The 21,054-nt window shown below is 39.3% G+C and overlaps 1 protein-coding gene across 1 annotated transcript in view; it reads right to left on the bottom strand.

Annotated features, from left to right (window-relative positions):
* LOC149788025 (protein SSUH2 homolog) overlaps positions 1-20,587 on the bottom strand; it is a 133,000-nt gene extending 112,413 nt beyond the window's left edge. The window contains exon 1 of the mRNA XM_089974298.1: positions 20,459-20,587. Coding sequence (XP_089830424.1) covers positions 20,459-20,469 — 11 coding nt within the window. The 5' untranslated portion in view covers positions 20,470-20,587. The remainder of the gene's footprint in view (positions 1-20,458) is intronic.
* Positions 20,588-21,054: the final 467 nt, after the last annotated feature.

Genomic DNA, 21,054 nt, shown 5'->3' with positions numbered 1-21,054 from the left:
TAACAGTTGGTATCCCATGTCCATAGCTTTGAACAATTCTACGCTGACCCAGGTTCCCGTCAAGGCCCGTTCTTCCTGGGTGTGCTGACAAGGCTGATCTTGGTTGCACGTTTCGGCACAAGTACGGCACAAGGGAAACATCAGTTTGCCTTGACAATGGTGAGGTAAGACGGGATGGTATAGGTTCGTGGGAGGCAAAACTTTGCACTTGATCAAGCCTTCGTATTGTCGAATGTTTTTCAGGTCGATGTGTTCCGTCAGCAATGGCGGGTGCCCTGTAGGAAAGTGACAATATTTTCACACGTAGGGATACAGCGAACACACATCCAAGTATTTGATTTCTTCTCCTTTCTCTTCGTCGGCTTGGTACAGCAAACAGGTGGCATTGGTCCTTCCTCCGTACAAACTATCCCTCGGGTTCAGGGGGTCCATCAGCTTGTAACTTTCCACGACACGTTTAAACTCGATTTTCAAACGGTGATCGTATTCGTGTTCCCACATTTCCACCACTTGGTATCCTTGCTGTTCTAACTTCAAGCGTCGCTGACAAGTGTCCTGGTACAGGTCTTCCATGGTCCGTTGTAAAAACTGATTTTTAGTGTCACGGTCAGGGTAACAGACGGGACATCCGTGAAATAAGCAACCGTTAAACTCATACACGATCTTGGGGTTTTTTAAGTCCCAGCCATCGACCGAATACGTTCCGATGGTCCTTTCGCCTCCTCCGTTGCGGGCATGCTGAATCCATTTGCCTTCCTTGTCGCACAAGTAATGTAACCAGCGTAGGGCTTTGACCGAGTATTGACGCTTGACATAGTTGGTCGTTTGAGGACTGATGACAGCCACGGTCTTTTGAGGCATGAATCGTTGGCGGTACACTAAGGAACACGCTTTGGCAATGGTGCAAGCTTCTTTCAAAGGATCGACCCCTCCGTGTTCCATGAACAGTTCTCGAAATTTTCCACAGCAACGTCGTAAAATGTCCACGTCGGAACGACAATACTTTAACATTTCTTCCTGAAAGTCGAAGGGGTCAGAGGCATGAGCCTGGTACCAAGCGTAGAAATCTTCTCGTTGTTCGGTACGCATGTTGTCGGGGTCGTAATAGTGAGCCTCAGGCAAATGGGGTAGAACGGCATGTTGATTGGCTTCCGTATTGAAAAAGTGTGGAAAGTACCCTTTAGCCATTTCTGTCATTCCAAACGTTTTAGGCATTCGACTCAAAGGCATGGCCAAGTAACTTATCGAATCTTTAAACTGCACTTGTCCCACTTGCATGAAAATGATTTTGGCTCCGTTCAAAGTGACTTTCGGACGTTCGGTGCCATGTTCCGTATAGTACCTCAAAAGAAACTGTCCATCGTATCCGGAGAAATTGTGAGCCATCACTGTGGCATGGCGATGACAATCTCGGTAACGTTCGATGTCCTCTTTGCTCCATGTCTTTTCGATGGGGTCTAAGACCCATTTGGCAAAATCGTCTAGCGTCTTTGGTCCTAGAAAGATTTATTCACGCCCTCCAGGATTTTTGCTGCAGTGAGGGCAATAACTGAAGATAGGTTCTTGAATACACTTCTCGCACGCTCGATGAGCCACGCAGAAATTAGGAATGTGAATGCCAGTCTCTTGCATGCATTCGAAATCGAAAAAGATGAAATTGCCTTTCTTCTTGTGACCGTCCTCTTTCTCTGGTGGGGGTTGGTATTTTTGCACGTAACATTGGTGTTCCAAGTCCACGATGTGGTGACAAATGTGACATTTTTTCTTTCCTGAACATACGTGTGCCTTGACACTATTGGTACGTATGCCTTGTCCACACGCGGGGCACAATCTCAGCAGTTGACAAGCGCATTTCTTCTGTGAACCTTGCGTCTTCAAATGTTGTTGGTAACAGGTAGGGCTGACAAACGTGCGCAGACAAGTTGAACAAGGCACTGGTTCTTCGCTCAGACAGGGTTGAGAGGCCAAACATCCTGAGCATTTCCATCCACAATGTTTGTGTTCCTCTCGATTATTATAACCATAGTCACATTTCTCACAATAATAAACATATCCCAGGAATCCAGTTATACTGGTAATGGTATCGAAATGTTCATCGTGATGATAAAGGTGAATGTATTTTCCGTCCTTAAAATGTTGGCCTCGAAACAACAGAGGCCCGCGCATTTCTTGAGGGTGCACTTTCAAGGTGTAGCGTGGAGCTAGGGCATCTTGCAATTTTTGCATCTCAGGAATGTCACAGGGTGTGTCTTTGGACAGTCCGGCTTGTTGTAACAGGAGTTCTGCTTCATTTCGTTGTTTGGCTCGGTCGGATTGTTGAATAGTTTTCCAGGTTCTTTTCCATTCTACTGTGTCGTTCTTGTTGGCATAGGTTCGTCCCACCACGATGGCACGGGCTAAACACATCTGGTCATGAGGGTTGTTAATTTGTTTTGGTGTTGCGAAGGTCGTCCACCAATAAGACCTTTTTGCGTCCTGTCCCTTGAGGAAAAGAGACGTGAGCCATTTTCAGTGTGGCTTTACCATCGGTGATGTCAAACTTGTCATTGGATTGTTGCACCTGTTGTATCTTGTCCATGACTTTGGAAGGGGTCAGTTCTGCGGGTCTACTAAACTCGATCCAAACAGGGGATTTCAAGCTGTCGTGTTGTATGGATAGTGTCAAGCGATCGTCTTCTTTGGGTTGACATTGTCGCTTGAGTGTGGTGAGCAAAGAATCCCACATCTCGGTGATGAACCCTTCTGCTTTCTCCAACGGTACGTCGGACTTGAAATCTTTAAACTTTACCGTGTAGGTGTAAGCCGTGGTTCTAAATTTTCTAGAGGAGCGCTTTTCCGTCTCTCGAATGTGATAGTACTTTTCAGGGTTGACTGGTGAACTTTGGTTTGGAGTAGACTCTCTCTGTCTGGTCGCAGACGTGGAAGGTGTTGGTTCAGGTTCGCTCATGTCTTCTATTTGAGCGAACACTTCTTTTCGTGTGTGAGGCGATACGTCACTTCGCTGCCTCTTACGTTCTTCTTCTCTCTCACTGAAATCGTGCGATCGTTTCATCTCGATTGCTGATTCAGAAATGATTTAACCAAGTTCATTCTTTCCATATATACCCTCTCTACCTCTCGTTGTGACAATGACTTGGTATATTTCACAAGGCAAGTGAAAGCCAAGCATATAGGAACCCAACGACAGCGTTGCGTCTTAAACACCTCATGCATCTTGACGACCCTTCGATTCAAACCCTACCACGAAAGAAAATAGTTGCAAGAAAAATAAAACAGACAGTTGGTGTCTTCAAGAGAGCTAGAGACGGCACTGTGTCGCTGGGACACGTACGTACGTACTCCAGAAAACTACGCTACTCGACAACGTGAGTGTGCTTGTCAAAATGTTTGAATAAGATTAAAAATGTTTGTCAGTTTCAAAACGCGAACCAGTACTGTGGCCGTTTAATATTTGATGTGGCAAGAAGAAATGGTACAATACGCAACAAAGGGTTTGTACGTTTACACTCCAATCTGTCTGTACTGCAATGGTAACAGCGCTCTTGCGTTGGCATTATTTTGCCACACTACCTTTTAAACAGAACAATGCATCACTCATCATAAACGATTTCATTGGCTATACTTATTTTCTTACCGCTTTCGCTTCGAATTGACTTCAGTACCTTTTCGCACAGCGACAAGATCGGACGTGTTTTTTTATTCTGCGTCTGGTCGCTACATTACTTGCCCTGAATTTACAACCAAACAATGTGTTACACATTGTAATTGACTTCATTGGCTAACCGATATTTTACACTTCTGTCTCTGTTGATGTGAGTGTGCTTGTCAAAATGTTTGAGTAAGATTAAAAATGTTTGTTAGTTTCAAAACGCGAACCAGTACTGTGGCCGTTTAATATTTGATGTGGCAAGAAGAAATGGTACAATACGCAACAAAGGGTTTGTACGTTTACACTCCAATCTGTCTGTACTGCAATGGTAACAGCGCTCTTGCGTTGGCATTATTTTGCCACACTACCTTAAAAAAAACCCCCAATGCATCACTCATCATAAACGATTTCATTGGCTAAACTTATTTTCTTACCGCTTTCGCTTCGAATTGACTTCAGTACCTTTTTGCACAGCGACAAGATCGGACGTGTTTTTTTTTTATTCTGCGACTGGTCGCTACACTACTGTCAACAAGCCCTGAGTTTACAACCAAACAATGTATTACACATTGTAAGTGACTTCATTGGCTAACCGATATTTTACAATTCTGTCTCTATTGATGTGAGTGTGCTTGTCGAAATGTTTGAGTAAGATTAAAAATGTTTGTCAGTTTCAAAACGCGAACCAGTACTGTGGCCGTTTAATATTTGACGTGGCAAGAAGAAATGGTACAATACGCAACAAAGGGTTTGTACGTTTACACTCCAATCTGTCTGCACTGCAATGGTAATAGCGCTCTTGCGTTGGCATTATTTTGCCACACTACCTTTATTTAATAAAACCCCAATGCATCACTCATCATAAACGATTTCATTGGCTATACTTATTTTCTTACCGCTTTCGCTTCGAATTGACTTCATTTTTTTTTTTTTTTTTTTTGGGGCACCAGACAGATGCCCCCCGCCCCTTTCCTAATTACATAAATTATTTATGTGTTTTTGTATTCCCCAGATATGTTGTAATGTATTATTTCATCGTTTTTGTAACGTGAATTTAGGAGTTAGGGTATTTATTCAATCCCTAGTGTATCTATAGAGGAGTATCTCCGAGAGTGATTTAGATTTTCCTCTCGGTTAAACTTCCTCTTTTTCGTTTTCTCTGTGACCTTGCTAGGGTCTCCTACATCCCATGTTTGTTATATGTTTGTGCTATGGGTTATGTATGCTATAATGTGTTTTTGTTGGGATAGCTTGTTGGATCAAATTCTTGTAGTGCATAAGTTTTCCTATTATATTCCGTATTCATATACAACGGAAATTCTTTTTATACGTTTTGAATTTTGAAGAACGGTGATATCCCCTTATTTTTTTGAATCTTACTGATTCTTATGTATGTGTTAAATCACCTTTCTTAATAAGATTAGGCTGAGCTCCATGAAGGGTTCACATTTTTTTTAATTATTATGCTTCTCTCCCATGGAACAGGTCTATCTTTTAATTAGAAATATCTCAAAATTGGTTCAATCGTAGAGAGAGAAACAAACAAACAAACAAACAAAAAAAAAAAAAAACAAAAAAAAAAAATTTTTCCCTAATATTGATTTGAGTTGCAAACCAAAATTCTGATTTTATACATTTCCTTTTTTTAAATTTTAGATTAGTTTTAAATTTAAATTTAAGTTTAAAATCCAATTTCAATTCACATAGATCTTTTGTTGCTGTTAGTGATAGAAGAGATAGAAATTCAGTTAAAATTTATTTTTTCAAGAGGGGTTCCTTTCCAGATTCTGCCACGGGCCTGTTCACTTCGCGTAGCGCCATGTGACATAGCCCCATGGCATCATTATCTGTACTTTCCCTCTTGAGGTATTCCCTAGGTTAAAATTTGATTGGGCCACATTTCTTAATATTATTAACAATAAAACTTGAAATTTTATATAAAGTTGCTTTGCTCAAATCACCATCAAGATATAATATACATTGTGGTTTAAATTTACTCTTTAAGTTAATTTCATCAATTATTTTTTTCCTATCAACTTCTGTTTCCTTACAATATAACATTACGTGTTTTTTATTGTACATTCCTATTTTACACAGCGGACATTTAGGCGGTACTCCGACCATGTACCGTCTCGCTGCAACCTCTCCCGTCAACCACGCATCATGCATGTATTTGAAGGCGAGGCTTTGTATTTTTAAAGATCCTAATTGTGACCAGTGCCCCCATGCCTTTTTCCAGTTCACATATAAATTTTCACGTTCAACTTTACTTTGTATATTTTTGGTTATGTCATTCCGAATCCATTTATATGAGAGTTTTTCGTCCTGGTCCCAAAATTCTTTTGTGTCCCTATATTTCATTAATAGATCTCTTATACTCTTATATCTTCTAGGTGTTTCTAAAAGTTTCATTAATTTGTTATTTTTATATATTCCCTCCCTGTTCCGCAAAACGAAACCAAACCAATATATATATATCCCCTCCCATGGTAATTTAGGTTCGTCACTCAGTCGTTTAAATCTATTTAAAATATTGGTAACTTTTAAAATTATGGGGCTTGGTAACCCTATTCCCCCTGATTCTTTCGCCTTGTATAATGTTTCTTTTATAACATAATGTAATTTAAAATCCCATATATATTTAATTATGCGTTTATCTATATTATTTAAAATTATGTTACTTATGTTAGTAGACTTCATAATATAATTCAAGTTTGTATACATATATGTTTTGGCCACCTGTGCCCGTTCCATTAAACATAACGGCATAAGTGCCCAGATATCGATATTTCTTTTTATCTCACATTCCATTTTTTTACAGTTTTCCTTTTCTTCATTTTTGCCAAAGTACACACCAAGTGCTTTAACAGTATCTTTAAACATATGGGCTGGTATGCTGGAAAGCCTACCGCGCCAGTTGCCTATCTCTAAAATTTCTGTTTTATCATGATTTATTTTTGACCCCGATGCTCTTCCAAATTTTTCATATTCCTTTATAAGGTTCTCAAAGGATTTCGGGTCCTCTAAAAAGTTAGTGCAATCATCTGCATGTTGTAACATTTTCACTTCCTCTTTGATATTTGGAACATTTATACCTTTAATTCCTTTATTTAGTTTTACACTGATACTGAGCATTTCAATTGCTATCACGTATAATAGCATTGATAGTGGGCATCCTTGCCGCACCGATCTTTTAATGTCAAATTGTTCTGTCATGGCTCCGTTATTTTGAACTCTTGAAGTTATGTTATTATATAAAATTTTTGTCCATTTCCGGAAAGGTTCTCCGAAGCCAAATTTTTCCAGGACTTTCTGTATATAGTTATGCTCTATTCTATCAAAGGCTTTTTCTTGATCAAAAAGTACCATAGCAACTTTCTGTCCCTTATTTTGTACATGTTCTAAAATTGCAGTTATACTTAATATGTTATTTTGTATGTCCCTATTTTTGGGCCCACACGTTTGGTTTACATTTATTATTCCACCTATCCCCTTTTTTAGCCTATTGCTTAGGATTCTACTTAATATTTTGTAATCCGTATTAAGGAGGGAGATGGGCCTCCAATTTTTTAGTTCTTCCCTATCCCCTTTGCCTTTATATATTAAAATGATGACCCCTTCTTTCATCGTTTCCGACATTTCATTATTTCTTAAAAATATATTGTTATATAACCATTCAAGAATGGGCAACAGCTCTCCGCAAAATGTCATATAGAATTCCGCAGAGAGTCCATCTCCCCCTGGAGATTTTCCCTTATTCATTGTATTTATACTGTCTAAAATTTCTTCTTGTGATATAAAATCATCACATATTTGTTTAAAATTATCATTAATTTTTTCACATGGTATATCTTGTAAGTAATCATCAATTTCATTCTCTGATATTTTTTGAGACGTATACAGTGTTGCATAATAGTTTTTAATATGATCCATAACTTCCTGTTTTTCCATTATTGTTGTTGTTGTTGTTGTGTTGATTTTGACCTTCTCCATAAATTTATCTCCCCCCATTCTTTTCTCTTCTCTTTTATATAATCCCTCTGCTTTTTTATATATCCCCGTAAATTTCCCTGCCCTAATTTCTCTACCCCTACTTTCTATTTTATTTATTTCTTCCAATCTGTTTTTTAAATTGGTCTCTATATCCTTAGCATTTGTTTTTTGTAGTTGGTATCTGATCGCTTTCCTTTCTGTTTTCAGTTTCCTATTTTTTAAATTACAGTGTTCAATCGCTAGTTTTTTTAGTTTGACTTTAAGTTTTTCCCATTCTAATATTATATCAACATATTCCCTATTCTTAAAATCTTCTATCTCTTTCTTTACCGTTTGTATAAAATCTGTATCTTTTAAAATTGAATTATTTATCATCCATCTTCCATGCCCCCATTTTATTCTATTTTTAAAAATTACAGTCATATTAATAAGTTTATGATCGGATATTTTAAAATCTGTGATATTCGTTTCTTTGTATACATTTTCATCATAGTTGTTACAGTAAAATTTGTCTAAGCGTCTTCCTTTATTCATTTTATAATTATAAGTATATTCTTTCCTTAATAAGTTCTGTACTCGGTACACATCTGTTAATTTATATTTTTTGATAAAAAAAGTCCATATCCGGTTTGATCCTAATGTCGTTTGGTGCTAGATCTCCCTCCCTATCTATATTTTCTCCCACCCAGTTAAAATCGCCCCCTATAATTATATTTCCTGTTGCATATTTCTCTATATATTTATTTAAATTCTCTAAGAATAATTTTTTATGTTCCCTATTTGCTGGCATGTATATATTAATTATGTGCACATCCTCTATTGTAATATGTATCATCCTACCGTTAAAAACCTTATCTACTTCTATTCTTTCCCATGTCAAACCTTTTTTATTTTTGATTAAAACTGCCACCCCTCCTTTAACATCTGTGTGTTCGTAATCATTAATTAATAAGATTCCATTTAGGTAACTTTCCATTATTATTTTTATATTGTCTTTAAAACCGTTATGCGTCTCTTGTATTAACAATACATCATAGTTTAGATCTTTAGGGAATTTAAAGATTTTTTCCCTATTTATACCATTTGTATTTATAGACAAGAACTGTAAGTTTTTTCCTTCCATTCTTGTCTCTTCCCAGGGTGTCGCTTTTTTTTCCTTTTTTTTTTATTGTTCTAAATTATTCTATTCTTTTACAAATTATTATTGATTTTTGTGTTATAGACTTGTTTGTGAACAGTCTTTAGGAGGGGCACTGGTTTCCCCACCCCCCTCTGATGTAATTGTACTACTTTGTGTTTCCCCTGCACTTGTCACTGTAGTTTGGATTGTACTCTCTGACTCTGTGTTCAAAGTTTATATCGATTCTGCTGTTGATATTATCTGTCCGTTATCTTCCTCCAGTGTAAACTGTGAGAATATAGGACGAACATTGTTACATTTTTTCCTGAACCCATGTTTTGACTTTAGAATTCAGAGTTAACCATAGGCAGGGTTATACAGTGCAATGTCATTTGTTTCATTCTTAAAAAAGCCGTGTGATTGTCTTTTTTTTGAAAAACTGTAAATCTAACGTTAAAAGAAAAAAAATGCGTGACATATTGCAGTTCCAAAACCGGATAAAGTTAAGATACCAGAATTGTGCAAACGCAAGCTTTTATTTCATACAAAGATTTACTGATGGAAGAAAAAAAATCGTTCTACAATTTTTTAGAGTGTAAACTTTTGAAAAAAATGACACGACGAACAGTTCACGTAATTATAGTGACTACTGATCACAATTGACATGACGAACAGTTCACGTAATTATGGTGACTACTGATCACAATTTTGGAGAGGTATCTTCAAACGGGAACATATTCCATTAGGGTATAAATCAAAACTACAATGAGAGAGAGAGAGAGAGAGAGATCATGTATTCCTACTTTAAAAATATGACGACACGTACGTTTGTTTTTATGGCACATTTTCCTTATGAAAGTTTCAAAGAAACACTCATTCCATTACATAAGATAAGATAAGAATTCTTTATTTCAGACTACATAGTCTATACATCTAAATTAAAATATAGATATAAAGTAAAATCACTGAAAACATAAAAGAACATATAGAACATAACACAATCACATCCATAGAAAAAATACGCCCTTTACAAAAAATATCACAAGAGTGAACTGAAGACGCATGTAATTAAAGAGTGACCACAGAAAAGTACATCCAAACAAGTCGTGCTATATTTCGTAACATGACTAACATAATTTCCATGAGCCGCTCATGGCGTGATCATTTGTGTTTTAGTTTTATTGTTTGTGAAGTGACTAATGGTCAGGTACAGAAAAACGTGTCTGATCATCTCACGGTGCGAATAACAAGTGAAACCAATTTGAAGCTAAGGCGGTGGAAAATATCGACTGACCAATGAAGTCACTTACAATGTGTAACACATTGTTTGATTGTAAATTCAGGGCAAGTAGAGTAGCGACCAGCCGCAGAATAAAAATACACGTCCGATCTTGTCGCTGTGCGAAAAGGTACTGAAGTCAATTCGAAGCGAAAGCGGTAAGAAAATAAGTATAGCCAATGAAATCGTTTATGATGAGTGATGCATTGGGGTTTTATTAAAGGTAGTGTGGCAAAATAATGCCAACGCAAGAGCGCTATTACCATTGCAGTGCAGACAGATTGGAGTGTAAACGTACACACCCTTTGTTGCGTATTGTACCATTTCTCTTGCCACGTCAAATATTAAACGGCCACAGTACTGGTTCGCGTTTTGAAACTGACAAACATTTTTAATCTTACTCAAACATTTCGACAAGCACACTCACATCAATAGAGACAGAATTGTAAAATATCGGTTAGCCAATGAAGTCACTTACAATGTGTAACACATTGTTTGGTTGTAAATTCAGGGCTTGTTGACAGTAGTGTAGCGACCAGCCGCAGAATAAAAAAAAAAACACTTCCGATCTTGTCGCTGTGCAAAAAGGTACTGAAGTCAATTCGAAGCGAAAGCGGTAAGAAAATAAGTTTAGCCAATGAAATCGTTTATGATGAGTGATGCATTGGGGTTTTTTTTTAAGGTAGTGTGGCAAAATAATGCCAACGCAAGAGCGCTGTTACCATTGCAGTACAGACAGATTGGAGTGTAAACATACAAACCCTTTGTTGCGTATTGTACCATTTCTTCTTGCCACATCAAATATTAAACGGCCACAGTACTGGTTCGCGTTTTGAAACTAACAAACATTTTTAATCTTACTCAAACATTTTGACAAGCACACTCACATCAACAGAGACAGAAGTGTAAAATATCGGTTAGCCAATGAAGTCAATTACAATGTGTAACACATTGTTTGGTTGTAAATTCAGGGCAAGTAGTGTAGCGACCAGACGCAGAATAAAAAAACACGTCCGATCTTGTCGCTGTGCGAAAAGGTACTGAAGTCAATTCGAAGCGAAAGCGGTAAGAAAATAAGTATAGCCAATGAAATCGTTTATGATGAGTGATGCATTGTTTTATTTAAAAGGTAGTGTGGCAAAATAATGCCAACGCAAGAGCGCTGTTACCATTGCAGTACAGACAGATTGGAGTGTAAACGTACAAACCCTTTGTTGCGTATTGTACCATTTCTTCTTGCCACATCAAATATTAAACGGCCACAGTACTGGTTCGCGTTTTGAAACTGACAAACATTTTTAATCTTATTCAAACATTTTGACAAGCACACTCACGTTGTCGAGTAGCGTAGTTTTCTGGAGTACGTACGTACGTGTCCCAGCGACACAGTGCCGTCTCTAGCTCTCTTGAAGACACCAACTGTCTGTTTTATTTTTCTTGCAACTATTTTCTTTCGTGGTAGGGTTTGAATCGAAGGGTCGTCAAGATGCATGAGGTGTTTAAGACGCAACGCTGTCGTTGGGTTCCTATATGCTTGGCTTTCACTTGCCTTGTGAAATATACCAAGTCATTGTCACAACGAGAGGTAGAGAGGGTATATATGGAAAGAATGAACTTGGTTAAATCATTTCTGAATCAGCAATCGAGATGAAACGATCGCACGATTTCAGTGAGAGAGAAGAAGAACGTAAGAGGCAGCGAAGTGACGTATCGCCTCACACACGAAAAGAAGTGTTCGCTCAAATAGAAGACATGAGCGAACCTGAACCAACACCTTCCACGTCTGCGACCAGACAGAGAGAGTCTACTCCAAACCAAAGTTCACCAGTCAACCCTGAAAAGTACTATCACATTCGAGAGACGGAAAAGCGCTCCTCTAGAAAATTTAGAACCACGGCTTACACCTATACGGTGAAGTTTAAAGATTTCAAGTCCGACGTACCGTTGGAGAAAGCAGAAGGGTTCATCACCGAGATGTGGGATTCTTTGCTCACCACACTCAAGCGACAATGTCAACCCAAAGAAGACGATCGCTTGACACTATCCATACAACACGACAGCTTGAAATCCCCTGTTTGGATCGAGTTTAGCAGACCCGCAGAACTGACCCCTTCCAAAGTCATGGACAAGATACAACAGGTGCAACAATCCAATGACAAGTTTGACATCACCGATGGTAAAGCCACACTGAAAATGGCTCACGTCTCTCTTCCTCAAGGGACAGGACGCAAAAAGGTCTTATTGGTGGACGACCATCGCAACACCAAAACAAGTCTCGTCCGAATTAACAACCCTCATGACCAGATGTGTTTAGCCCGTGCCATCGTGGTGGGACGAACCTATGCCAACAAGAACGACACGGTAGAATGGAAAAGAACCTGGAAAACTATTCAACAATCCGACCGAGCCAAACAACGAAATGAAGCAGAACTCCTGTTACAACAAGCCGGACTGTCCAAAGACACACCCTGTGGCATTCCTGAGATGCAAAAATTGCAAGATGCCCTAGCTCCATGCTACACCTTGAAAGTGCACCCTCAAGAAATGCGCGGGCCTCTGTTGTTTCGAGGCCAACATTTTAAGGACGGAAAATACATTCACCTTTATCATCACGATGAACATTTCGATACCATTACCAGTATAACTGGATTCCTGGGATATGTTTATTATTGTGAGAAATGTGACTATGGTTATAATAATCGAGAGGAACACAAACATTGTGGATGGAAATGCTCAGGATGTTTGGCCTCTCAACCCTGTCTGAGCGAAGAACCAGTGCCTTGTTCAACTTGTCTGCGCACGTTTGTCAGCCCTACCTGTTACCAACAACATTTGAAGACGCAAGGTTCACAGAAGAAATGCGCTTGTCAACTGCTGAGATTGTGCCCCGCGTGTGGACAAGGCATACGTACCAATAGTGTCAAGGCACACGTATGTTCAGGAAAGAAAAAATGTCACATTTGTCACCACATCGTGGACTTGGAACACCAATGTTACGTGCAAAAATACCAACCCCCACCAGAGAAAGAGGACGGTCACAAGAAGAAAGGCAATTTCATCTTTTTCGATTTCGAATGCATGCAAGAGACTGGCATTCACATTCCTAATTTCTGCGTGGCTCATCGAGCGTGCGAGAAGTGCATTCAAGAACCTATCTTCAGTTATTGCCCTCACTGCAGCAAAAATCCTGGAGGGCGTGAATAAATCTTTCTAGGACCAAAGACGCTAGACGATTTTGCCAAATGGGTCTTAGACCCCATCGACAAGACATGGAGCAAAGAGGACATCGAACGTTACCGAGATTGTCATCGCCATGCCACAGTGATGGCTCACAATTTCTCCGGATACGATGGACAGTTTCTTTTGAGGTACTATACGGAACATGGCACCGAACGTCCTAAAGTCACTTTGAACGGAGCCAAAATCATTTTCATGCAAGTGGGACAAGTGCAGTTTAAAGATTCGATAAGTTACTTGGCCATGCCTTTGAGTCGAATGCCTAAAACGTTTGGAATGACAGAAATGGCTAAAGGGTACTTTCCACACTTTTTCAATACGGAAGCCAATCAACATGCCGTTCTACCCCATTTGCCTGAGGCTCACTATTACGACCCCGACAACATGCGTACCGAACAACGAGAAGATTTCTACGCTTGGTACCAGGCTCATGCCTCTGACCCCTTCGACTTTCAGGAAGAAATGTTAAAGTATTGTCGTTCCGACGTGGACATTTTACGACGCTGCTGTGGAAAATTTTGAGAACTGTTCATGGAACACGGAGGGGTCGATCCTTTGAAAGAAGCTTGCACCATTGCCAAAGCGTGTTCCTTAGTGTACCGCCAACGATTCATGCCTCAAAAGACCGTGGCTGTCATCAGTCCTCAAACGACCAACTATGTCAAGCGTCAATACTCGGTCAAAGCCCTACGCTGGTTACATTACTTGTGCGACAAGGAAGGCAAATGGATTCAGCATGCCCGCAACGGAGGAGGCGAAAGGACCATCGGAACGTATTCGGTCGATGGCTGGGACTTAAAAAATCCCAAGATCGTGTATGAGTTTAACGGTTGCTTATTTCACGGATGTCCCGTCTGTTACCCTGACCGTGACACTAAAAATCAGTTTTTACAACGGACCATGGAAGACCTGTACCAGGACACTTGTCAGCGACGCTTGAAGTTAGAACAGCAAGGATACCAAGTGGTGGAAATGTGGGAACACGAATACGATCACCGTTTGAAAATCGAGTTTAAACGTGTCGTGGAAAGTTACAAGCTGATGGACCCCCTGAACCCGAGGGATAGTTTGTACGGAGGAAGGACCAATGCCACCTGTTTGCTGTACCAAGCCGACGAAGAGAAAGGAGAAGAAATCAAATACTTGGATGTGTGTTCGCTGTATCCCTACGTGTGCAGATATTGTCACTTTCCTACAGGGCACCCGCCATTGCTGACGGAACACATCGACCTGAAAAACATTCGACAATACGAAGGCTTGATCAAGTGCAAAGTTTTGCCTCCCACGAACCTATACCATCCCGTCTTACCTCACCATTGTCAAGGCAAACTGATGTTTCCCTTGTGCCGTACTTGTGCCGAAACGTGCAACCAAGATCAGCCTTGTCAGCACACCCAGGAAGAACGGGCCTTGACGGGAACCTGGGTCAGCGTAGAATTGTTCAAAGCTATGGACATGGGATACCAACTGTTAGAAGTGTACGAAATTTGCCACTTTCCCAAGACACAACAATACCACAAGGGTGACCCTACTCAGAAAGGCATTTTCGCAGACTACGTGGATGCCTTTTTGAAACTGAAGCAAGAAGCCAGCGGCTATCCTTCCTGGTGTCACACTCCCGAAGACCAAATAAAATTCAAAGAGAAATACCGGGAACAAGAAGGCATCACTTTAGACCACATCGAGAAAAACGAAGGCAGGCGATCGTTTGCCAAAGTGATGTTAAATTGCTTGTGGGGTAAAATGGCACAACGACCGTGTTTACCCAAGACGGAATATTTGACAGAACCTTCCCGCTACTTCCAGATGATTCACGGCAAAACCAAATACATGAAACACGTGGACGTCGTTCGAGAGAATTTAATCTTGGTCAATTACGAAGAAGATCTGGACTTTGTACAAGACGACCCTTTTGGAAATGTCATCATTGCGGCTTACGTGACAGCTCATGCTCGCTTAAAATTGTACGAAGCTTTAGAACTGTTAGGGGATCGCGTCCTGTACTTTGACACGGACAGTTGCATCTACATCGATCGACCGGGTCAGCAACACCCTAACATCGAAGGAGACCGTTTAGGAGCCTGGACAGACGAACATCCTGACGACAAGATTCTAAGTTTCGCGAGTGGCGGTCCTAAAAATTACGGCTACGAATACCGGGACCCACAAGGAGAAGTGCACACAGAGTGTAAAGTGAAAGGATTGACTCTGAATTATCGTACCAGTCGTGTGGTCAACTTTGGCGTATTGAAAGAAGCACTGCAGTCTGGAGAGGATGCAAACTTTAAAGTGACCACCTACCAGCCGAACAAGATTGTACGTTTACCCACTCACCACATCGTCAGTCGACCCTTGGAAAAAGTCTATCAAATCGTGTACCAGAAGCGAGTGCGACTTCCCAACCACTTTACTTTGCCGTACGGTCACATCAATATTGGTCAGCATATAAAAAAGGACAACGTCCAAGACCAACAGTTCATTGTCGCTACTAAGACCAATTGAGAAAAAATGAATCCCTTCAAACAGCAAGTATAGAGCGTAAGACTCAAGTCCAACGAGAAACTCGGGTGTGATTTTTTGCCTCACTATCACATCACCAATGCAGTAACACATCTTAGTTATTTATGTACTAACGCCATGACAAACTACGTGCAGCTAGTGAAACTTCCAGACCACAAAACTTTACCTTATGGACATACTGATATCACCCAGTATAAAAAGGGACGACTTCCAAGAACGACACTTCATTGCGAGGACAAGCAACGAGAAAGATGAATCACTCTACGCAGATGAAAAATGAGAAGGAACAAACATCACTGACCTCTTTCACTACCATACCGTCACAGCAAAGTGCGTCCAAGAAGGGAAAGGATTCAGTAGACCTACAGGAGTATTTTAGCATCCAAATGACTCAGACAGCGACCTCAAGAAAATTTAGAACGACAACTTACACCTACACGGTGAAATTTAGAGACTTCGCGTCTGACATTTCAGCCGAGGAAGTAGCAGGTTTTATTACGGACCTACTTGACTCACTGTTAGAGGAACTCAAATGTCATTGCCAAGTCAAAGATCGAGGTCGTTTGAGCCTATATATGTATCGCGACAGTTTGAACTCACCTGTATGTCTCGGATTTAGCACACCTGCAGAAATAACTTCGTCCAAACTTTTTAGGGCTATTGAAGACGTGCAGTCGATGAGAGGAAAATTTGACATCAACGAAGGAAAAGTAACCATTCATATGGTATACATTGTACCTCCATGGGAAGAAGACGATGACTGCACTTGATCTGCTTACTGATAAGTGTACCTAGCACGATGGATATAACAGCCGATTTATGAATGAAACGGATTAAGTGATGGGAAATATCTACGCTGGGACACAAGTGCTAGCTGACCAGATTTTTAACAACGTGTGAGACGAATAGAGAGAGAGAAACATGAACTTTGTCCTATTTGATTGCATGTTACTTGTTTAGTGTTAGCTTTTTCTTATAAATGAACATTAAATGTAAACAGGTTTACTAGAGCCAAGAACTAAATAACTAGTAAATAGGTTTGTTTGATGTAGAAATGTTTATGTATTAAATGGATAGTGCTTAGACCAAAGCACAGGCCAGAGAGCCCATGTATATACTTGAATAAATGTTTTGAACCCATACAATAGACTTTTCTTTTTTGAGCCATTATTCTCTCTGTGAGGTTTGTTTTAGAACATTTCTGTCGTCTTTTCTGTGTGTTTAAATGTGTATTTGTATGTTTGTCCCTATCTACCCTTTGTCCTTACAAATACATTAAAATCCCTATAAAATGTTTTGACCCTATAAACCTCATGACGTCACCCAAAGTTCAATTCCCATTGACATCCAGGTGACATTCCCATGTTCAATTTCCATTTACGACAAAGTGCAAACCCCATATTTTAACGTTAAAGTCCCATTGACGTTAAAGTACCGGTCCTGTTCAATTTCCATGTTCAATTCCCCTTGACGCTCTACAGTTCCATCCATGTTAAAATTTCCCATGTTAAATTCCCCTTGACGCCAGAGTGAATCGACTGTTTTTGCATGGCAAGTCCACTTGACGCTAGGGTGACCCCATATACTACTGGCAGATCATAATTTGATATACCAATACTGTTGGTATATCAATTTGCTTTATGCAATGTTTATATATATATGTATATATATATATATATATATATATATATATATATATATATATATATATATATATATATATATGTGTGTGTGTGTGTGTGTGTGTGTGTGTGTGTCTATAACCGTAGTGTATAATAGGTAAGAACTATAAATGTTTTCTTGTTTGGTCAGAGATGGAGTTTGAAAGTTATCTGAGGTCTAACGAAAGTTGAGAGAACGCATTTCCAGTTCACTACTAACAAACAACGGAATTGTGAAGCATTAGTCAGTGAAGGCTGATCAAGTGATCTATGTTACCAACAGAAAGTGATTCAGTCAAACATTACAGAAGCGAAACTACAAACACATTTCTCACTAATTTTTTCTGCACTTACTTTCTACAATCATTCAACATCCCTTTGTAAACAGACGCCAGTGCAAGATGTGCGTCTCGATCAAGCAATACAACTGTTATAAGTGCCTGTATCATATTCTAGCAGAATCTAATTGTTAGTAGTGACAGCAGAACATTATTCCCAGCATTCTGGATATTTGATACCAGAGACTGTCAACAGGTTCAGTGCTGTTGTTTATCTTCCCATGGCTATCTGAGCCTGGATAAGGTACAAATGTTAATTTAATTAGAATGCCATGTGTCTAACCCTTACTAAAACAAGAGCAGAGTGATATTGCAAGCAGTTTTTAGCTGGGCTTGGTACTGTAATGAACTCTGGTTTTTCTAGTTTATTTTTAAGATTTTAGCTTTATTTTACATAAAGTTGTAGGACCCTTACTTGGTGTTTGTGTGTCCTTTGAACCCGAATGTAACAACAACTGTCCATGTGTATGCAAAACATAACATCGTCTCCTCATGATACTTGAATATTACATCTGATCATCTCATCGCATAGTCAAATCACCTTTCCAAATTTGTGGAAAAGATTAAAAGGAAAAGGGTTTCGTTTACCAGATTCTCGTTTGGCGAAGATCTTACACAGTCAAATGAGGGGTCGGATTTGGCAGATCATTACGAATACAGTTTATTTTGGTACCAACATGGCAGTCAAATACTAGAAACGGAGAAGTGCAAACGCCATAGCGATTTCAAACGTTGCAAAGTCAGTGTTATGTATATCTATATTGTGTGCTTAACATTAGTCCCTGACTGTAGATTGTACTTTAAGCTAATGGTCATTTGTAAACATGTTTACATAGCTGACTTTTGTCTATGATTACAAGTTGTAAATGAGAAGTTGACGTAACTACTTGAGTTCAGAATATTCTAGAAACAATTTGATGGAACTTTCCGAGCATAAATAAATTACTCACTTCTAGGGAATTCCAAGACATTCTACTGTGTCTTAGGTCAAGACACACACACACACACACACACACACACACACACACATATATATATATATATATATATATATATATATATATATATATATATATATATATATATATATATATATATATATATATATAATCATTCATTGCAATTACTACGGTACTCTGAATTGTTTTGGGATTATTGAAAAATCGTTAAAGACATTCAGGGTAAAAGCCTTGTGATACATCGTGACACTCAAGACCATCGGAATTCGTTCGGATTATTCTATACTTTTCAATTTGTGATAGGACATTTAGGATTATGTGTGATCTAATTCATAATAACGTATCTTTTGAATTTTGACTTTGTATTCTAGGGAATGAAAATAGTTGTTTGTTATACTAAATTTGTTGGTTTCGCTTTCTTTTTGCTACATAGCTTAAGACCAAGAGCCATAACACAGACTTAAAGAAAGCATGAAAACCTCGTGTCGGTGTGCTAAGCAAAAACGAGTTTTCGGATATAGGGGATTTTATCGTTGCTTACATTTTAACTGTCAGTCATACATGTAGTATACAATAATATTATTATTTAATACTATACGTATGACTGACATTTAAATTGTAAGCAACGATACGAGCCCCTGTGGTTTCGCACAGTAGCATTATTTCTCGCGCTAAGGAAAACGATGTGAATGCTGAACATGACTATAGGCATTGAGAGGCTGATCTTTTTCATAATAATTAAATTTAATTTGTTGAAAAAAGACAACGCTCGCGAGCAGTAATAGTTGCTGTTGTTGTTGTTTTCTAAGGGTTCACCCTAAAGGGCTTAATATTGAAAAGAAAAGGTTGCCCGGCATGACACATCGTGTATACATGTGTAGAGGTCAGTATTTGCAGCTGTATAAAACAAGATAGGAGGTAACTAGGTCATTACTCACAATAGGGGTGTGTCTGGTCAACTTCATAATCAATACGAATTGCCGCAAGAAAATATTCCATCCGCTAGTATGGTAAAACTAATCCTTCTTTCTCCGGAAGGGATGGGATTAGTCCTTTGTCTCTGCCTAGATGTTCTTATTCGGCAAATAGTTATTTCACTAAGCAAAATATGAAACTATCTCTATTTGACGAATGAGCGGAAACTCAATTATGCTGTTCGCATGAACCTAGTACAAGAAAATATACTACCAACACTTGTAGTTTTGTGATTTGTTGGAACACAGCAGTCGTACAGTCGTGATATGTATAATGGGGCGTGTCTAAGGTGATATTTGAGGAAGGGGTAGGCGAAACCGTACGTCAAGTGAATGAAACAAAGAACTAGCATACAATCATTGCCACTTGGTTGCAGGCAGCAGTGTCCATGGAGTTCATCAATGTAGATAGATGGGGTGGGTGGAACAAATAAGGAAGGTTGAAAAGTCATCCGATTCCTACCGTGCGTCAGTCTACGCTGTTTACCGTACAAGGGACAGTATACAACGAAAATTTACAGCATAGGCTTACGAAGGATTTGAAATTTATTCCGGAATAGTTCCATGATCCGCCCCCCTCCCCCCGCCCCCCGGTTTAAACATACTGACATGTATGTTACACCTCTTTTAATGTTGCTAACTCCCAACTAAGAGAGTACTTATACAAGGTAACACACAGGTTGTATATTGCCCCATAATATACATAATATAATTAACAATATACTTACTTGAAACTCATTTCTGTGGTACTCTTTGCATGTAATGGAATGTCAGCGCTAATGCAACTCAGTGTTTCTTTGTTAATGGCGGTAACTGACCATGAAGTTCACTTTAGCGTAATGATTCGAAAAAGTCAGTTGGACCGAAGAACAACGGTGACAAACCGGTAGCAAAATGTCGATTTAAACAGAAATAATCTGATCTTAAAAAATAACGCCTGAATAGTTTTCTTTTTGTCAAGAGTTTAAATGCCTTTACAGCAGCAGTTTATATACCGTATATGCCCGCATAATGCATCCGGCTGCATTGACTCGTATCTGCAATCGCATAATCAAGTCATTTGCTGCTTGCAGCCGGACATGACTTACACGCGAGTATATACTGTACATATCAACTGAGTGTATTATAGACGAATCTTACCTATGTCCGTGTCAGGGCAGGGACGTCAGAAATCAACTTTTTTCGGGGGTGGGGAAAACTTGACCAGTTTGTTAATTTTCGTATATAGGTACAGCAAATGCAAATACCCCCTGCCCCCCCCCCCCCCGACGTCCTTGTGTCAGGGCCGGATTAGGTTAAGTATTGGGTGGGTGGGGTAGTCCAT

This window comes from Sinohyriopsis cumingii, chromosome 11 (genome assembly GCF_028554795.1).
Source record: "Sinohyriopsis cumingii isolate HCF-2022 chromosome 11, ASM2855479v2, whole genome shotgun sequence".
In the NCBI taxonomy this organism is placed as follows: domain Eukaryota; kingdom Metazoa; phylum Mollusca; class Bivalvia; order Unionida; family Unionidae; genus Sinohyriopsis; species Sinohyriopsis cumingii.
This window is presented reverse-complemented; position numbering and strand designations above follow the sequence as displayed.